This window comes from Colletotrichum chrysophilum (assembly GCF_026319265.1).
Source record: "Colletotrichum chrysophilum strain AFK26 chromosome Unknown scaffold_17, whole genome shotgun sequence".
NCBI classification, from domain to species: domain Eukaryota; kingdom Fungi; phylum Ascomycota; class Sordariomycetes; order Glomerellales; family Glomerellaceae; genus Colletotrichum; species Colletotrichum chrysophilum.
Window position 1 is genome coordinate 499,603 of NW_026517304.1, and position 6,000 is coordinate 505,602.

Genomic DNA, 6,000 nt, shown 5'->3' on the forward strand with positions numbered 1-6,000 from the left:
TGATCTCCTGAATTCCTATCAATGTGTAACCCAGGGTTGCCGTAATGATACAAAGTTGCAGACACAAGATGCTTTGCACCCTCCGAGAAACCCACATCCGGGCATCGCCTGTAAACGATACATCTGCACTTCCGAACAACCTTCAACAGTCCGTCCCTTGCTAGTTGCATCTCATTGCCCGATCTTCCGAGTCTTACCCACCATTCCCCAGGCCGAGCTGGATATGACCGCCCGTCAAGACATTAAATGATGGCCCCAGGCTGCACACACCCTTCGTTTGGAGACTGCCTATTTTCACCTTGCCTCTGCAACTCTACTCCCCGTGGTCTTAAGAGTTACATGTAACCTCACTGGTAGGTAGCAAGGAGACAGAGACAACTCGCCAAAAGCACAGCAAACGAGGACTGCCTCCTTGCACGGGTTCCGCCGAGTCACATGGTGACTCCGGGAGTCTGGGTGCCTGTCTTGCGTTATCTGAGCTGTCCGAGACACGAGCATCTCCAGAATGCTGCCAGCCCTGTCGCCGCCCTCAGGCCCGTCCGACTAGCGGCGGGATAATTCGTTGCTCATGTTTTTTTTTTTTCGCACACCGCAAAATGCCATGTGAGCAGCATGCTCGACCGGTGGTGCTGCCGTTTTTTTCTGTTTCCCATCTTTTCGGATTCCATATCGTTCGTCTCCAGTCTCGTGATTGACGACGTAATCAGTCCTCGCCGGGCTTGCCCGACTTCTTGAATAGCTCCTGAAACAGCCGAGGGGGCTGCTCCTTGGGCTGAAGCGCATCCTTCGTGTGGGTGCGGCTCCGGCTCCGGGTCCTCTGACGGCGCCTTGGCGGCGGCTGTTGGTGATTGGGCGACCGGGACCTGGAAGGGCTTTGGCTCCGTCGTCGGTCTAGAAGGACGACCCGGAGCAGCCGCTTTCTCGTCGGGGAGACCGAAGGGTTCAGCAGGCCTCGAGAGGACGCCCGAGAGGAGAGCGCCATCGGGGAGGTCGATCGACGGCGGGGACGGCCGCGAAACGTGCTCGACTCGCCCGTGCCGCCGTAGTGGGTCGCCGGCATGTCACTCCTCGTGAGGCTCCGGTGCCTCTTGCGGCCGCGGTGGGCATCTGGGTCGGGCGAGAAAGGCCTCGACGTCACGTCCAGGAATCTGATTCCGGTCTCTAATTGGGCAGCCATGCTGAAAGACTTTTCGGTACAGGGAATAGTATGATTGATGCCAAGGTTTGCAGCTCTGTATTGACAATTTGCCTATTGGTAGACAAAAATACTGTCCGGACGGAGACGGGGGTGAAAGGTGGAGCGGACGAACAGAATATAAAGAGATTTGGAGACTGCCCAGAAAGATGAGGGGGAGCTGAGCACGAGGCCGGCGGAAGGGATTGGCCGATGTGGCAGGAGATGGTCTTGATCGGGATCTTGCAAGACGCCGGGAGGCTTGGTGGTGGGAAGATCAGCCGGGTAGACTGGTTCTTAGTCGTCCGAACCGCAAACGATGATGCTGGACCTGCCACTCGGCAAGGAAGCGGTAGGCTGCGTGCCTGGAATTGGACGTTGGCACGAAAGACCTGCAGATTCCGATGCAAGTCTGTGACAGGATTGGCCGTGGTGATGCAAACGGAATGTTTTCAGCGTGATGGTGCGGAAAGACATTGACAGGTCTTCGCAGTCGCCTGATGAATCGAGCCAATTCGCGGGTGGAAGAGACGGACATTCGGTGTGAGTGGGCCCATCTGCGACCCGAGAGCTTGGGGATTCCGGGGCGTGGCAGTGACCTTCTATTCGATGCCTCTCCGAAGGGGAAGAGCTTAGATGAGCTGTGCCTGTTCTGTCCGTGACGGAGGATGGCTGATATTAGATAGTAAGTTGACATTGCCTGTGGTCGCGCATCCCAAAGTCGTCGAGGCCATCTCATCGCCCATACACAACGTGAGCCTCCCTGAGGTATCACGAGCTTTGCCGGTAACATCGGGACGAGCAAGACATTGTGGCACCCTATGCCCCGCCCGCCGCGGCCCCCGTATCTTCCTACCTACCTGGGTATTACCCATCTCAGTCAAAGCGTTTGGCCCGATGCTCCCGCCGCCGGCTGCCTGCCGCGGTGCAGGCCGATCCGGAAAGCGTTTAGCGAATGGCGACCTACCCAAGACCTCTGCCAATGACCGACCAAACGTCGGTCCTACGCGAGCCGTTTCGATACGACTAACAAACGTCCGTTGATGCCAAAAGTCCAGAGACTGCCTCGGACAGGGAGAATGTGTTGGTTAGCAACGTTCATGACTTGGTCCGGTCGGGTAAGATCGGTGGTTTAGACAGCTGTGATTCACGGAGCTTGCTTTCCAACAAGCCATTCAAAAAATTGATGAGAAGCACATCTGGCGTCTTCGCGAGGCGCCTCGAGAGCTCCTCAGAGACTGGCCACTCATTACAGGCCATACTGCCACGAGGTGCAGGTTTGGCAGGGAGAAGGCCGGGTGCCGGGTAGACGCGGTCCGCAGGTGCCTGGAACCTTGGGGCACCTTACCTTACCTACCTTACCTACCGTACCTACCTAGCAGCTAAGTAACTTAGGTAGCACCCAGAGCTACCAACCCGCCTGACGAACAGCTCAAGTGCCCTGTAGCCAACTCAGGTACCTCACAAGGTACCTCGGCGCTTTGCGTTGCACCAGGATGGCAGCAGCACCGGCTGCACCCCAATGACAGCATCGCCGTCCGCCGAAACTTGACGACACACTTTCTCGCCGACGACGACACGACCACGACCACGACGCGACATCTGAGAGACGGCCTCCTTGTGTGTCCCCGACAACCACCTGTCCTTTTGGTGCTTTCTCTGCTCCACCGCCAGACCTGCTGCCTGCTCTCTTTGTTGGCACCACGTTTGTTTCATTTTTTGCTGTATTACTAGTTCTTATCCGCCTCCCTTCCTTCCATAGACTTTGTGTGGCTTCTTCCGTCCTCAGGCCAGGTTTCCGCGCTCCTTTCGCCGCTGTTCTTTTCGCATCGCAACGGTGACACGCTGAATTGCCACGTTCGAGCATTCTCGATTGCGAAATCCACCACAACCCTGCGGTTGCTCCGTAAGCGAGCCTCACGAATTCTCCTCTCGCGACGATAGCCTCCCTTTCCTCGCCCTTCCGCCGACCGACTGCCCGCGATGCCTCGCTCTAGGCCCGCGACGACGGGCTATGAGCGCCTCGCTCAAGCCGACGCGCTCTCCTCCGACTCGGAAGACGACGACCCCTTGACCCAGTCCTACGCCTCCCTCCAGCCGCCGGCCGCCCCTCGCTTTGCCCCCATCACCCAGCCGCGTCCCCGCTCGGGCATGACGACCCCGAAACCCATATCCATAACCGCCTCCGGCCCCTCTGCCAGGCCGAGAAACCGTCGCCGCGGCGGGAGCAACTCCGGCGTTGATCTCAAGGCCATCAACGCCCGCCTCGAGCGCTGGGCCGACGAAATCGCCAGTCGCTTCAAGCGCACCAAACGCGGCAAGGTCGGCGAGGAAGAGCGCCTCGAGATCCACCACTCCGTCTTCCAGGCCCCCGAGGGCGTCAGGCCCATCACACCGGAAGGTCTGGCCGTCGTGCAAGATGTCATGACCAAGTTCGAGTTCGAGGAGATTCTCGGGAGCGTGAAGCAAGCTATTCTCCAGGGCACGCACCCGCGCATGATCTCTCAGGGTAGCTCAGGCAGTTACTTTGCTCGGAATACCGAGGGCAAGGTCGTCGGGGTGTTCAAGCCAAAGGACGAAGAGCCGTACGCAGCGGGCAACCCCAAGTGGAACAAGTGGATTCACAGAAATCTGTTCCCGTGCTGCTTCGGGCGAGCATGGTGAGTTGGCCTTGACTCTGGTTGGATACGGAAAAGCTAACACGTGCAGCCTCATTCCGAACCTCTCATATGTCAGCGAAGCGGCTGCGTATACCCTCGACTGTCAACTTCGCACGCACATGGTCCCGTACACGGACGTTGTATGGCTCTCCTCAAAATCTTTCCACTACCCGTTCTGGGACCGTCGCAACTACTATCGGAAACAGAAGCCCCTTCCAGAAAAGCCGGGAAGCTTCCAGGTGTTCCTCAAAGGCTTCAAGGACGCCAACGTGTTCCTGCGAGAGCACCCTTGGCCAGACCAGTACTGGTCCGGTTTCAGGGCGAATGATCCGCACCGCAAGCGCAGGAGGAGGTGGGCGGACAACTGCCGCCCCAGCAGCGGCGCTGCGTTGGATGACATTGAAAGTGACGACGAAAGCAGGCCGGACGAACTACCTCTCGGGCCCGATAATTTCGTGTGGACCGAAACGCTGAAACAGTCGTTCCGGGAAGAACTGGAGAAGCTCGTCATTTTGGATTACATCATGCGAAACACTGATCGAGGTCTGGACAACTGGATGATCAAGGTGGACTGGAACACGCAACAAGTATCAATCGCCTCGGAGCCGCTTCAGATGCACATGGAGACGGCCCCGTCCGCGGAGGAAGAAGGCCCACGGCCGGTCGACCTGAGCCAGCGACCATCGCCCAATCGCTCCTCGTACCCCTATAAGACGCAGCAGCCCATGCAGGCGTCGAGCCCCTTGCCCAGAACGCAAGACCCTAAGATTATGATCGGTGCCATCGACAACTCACTCTCCTGGCCCTGGAAGCATCCAGACGCATGGCGAAGGTGTGTAGTATACTCCTCCTCTGGATTCCACCTCTCACGGCAGCTTTGCCGGGCGAGGGAGTGAATCCGCGCAGAAGCCGTCATGCTAACGAGATCTTCACGCGCAGCTTCCCCTTCGGATGGCTCTTTCTGCCGGTCGACCTCATTGGCCGGCCATTCTCGCAAAAGACACGGGATCATTTCCTCCCTCTTCTGACGTCGACGCACTGGTGGAGCCAGACGCAATTGGCGCTGAGGAAGGTGTTCCAATTGGATCCCGATTTCCAGGAAAAGATGTTTGCGCGGCAGATCGCCGTCATGAAGGGGCAGGCGTGGAATGTCGTCGAGACGCTCAAGACGCCGGACCACGGTCCACTGGAGCTCACCCGCCGCGCCAAGGTGTGCGTGTGGGACGACCTCGTCGACGTGCCCGTCGCCGTGCCCATGCGGGTGGCCTCTGCTGAGATGATGCGTCACGAGGCAGAGCTTCGCCGTTCCATTGACGAAGGGGACATTGGCGAGGCCAACGCGTCCAACGCACCTGCACCTGCACACCGCACCGACGAGGATCTGCTCGGCTTCGCCAGCCCGCCGGCCGACATGCCTCACCCGGGTAGGTTCGAGATAGCAATGAGTCCGACGGGCGAGGGCGCCCAGTCTCCCGACGAGATGTCCATGAACGGCTCCGGTATCTTGGCGTCGTCCGCGCCCCTGGGTAAGGAACCGACGGCGCAACGACCCAAGTTTTCAGGCCAGGCACACCGCGAGAGCTATCACGGATCCCGCGCGCTTAACATGTATTCTCCCGCCCGCCAGCAGCAGTCACAGCAGCGACGGTACTCGTTTGCGACGGCGGCGGGACGGCGCAACAGCAGCAGCATCGCGCAGCAGCTGTACGGGGCGCGACCGAGTCACGAATACGACGAACACGACCTTGAAGACGGCGATTTGGGTTACGCTGCGGCGGAGGGGATGGAGGGCAACCAACGCAAGGTTATTGTGGAGAGGCTGGAGCCTGTGAAAGCCAGGAACCCGGTTTTCACCTGCTGGTGATCCACCACGCTTGCATCGAGCAAAACATCCACGGGGGATGGTGGAGAGGGGCCGACACGGAGTCCAAAGAGGAGTTAAGTTGGAGCTAGAATATCGGTTGGTGGGTTTTGCGCTCCGCTCGCTGCGCATGCAAAGGGTGGAGAGAGCGAGCGGTGTTATTACTATTTCTCACTTCTCTTTCACTTCTTCTGTTTTGGGCAACCACCACGCCGAGCACGAATAGGGATGCCTGGAGTTCGTTTGGGACCATTTCGGATCTTGTCTAGAATAGTGACTTGCACGCGCGCATCAGGACGAATCAT

At 58.6% G+C, this 6,000-nt stretch overlaps 1 protein-coding gene across 1 annotated transcript; it reads left to right on the top strand.

Annotated features, from left to right (window-relative positions):
• Positions 1 to 3,157: 3,157 nt before the first annotated feature.
• Positions 3,158 to 5,698, top strand: COL26b_003236 (uncharacterized protein; the record flags this gene model as incomplete). The annotated part of the gene is made up of 3 exons (XM_053176137.1): positions 3,158 to 3,834; positions 3,884 to 4,666; positions 4,774 to 5,698. The coding sequence occupies 3 exons, from the start codon at positions 3,158 to 3,160 to the stop codon at positions 5,696 to 5,698; spliced, it is 2,385 nt and encodes a 794-aa protein (XP_053040037.1).
• Between the last annotated feature and the right edge of the window lie 302 nt (positions 5,699 to 6,000).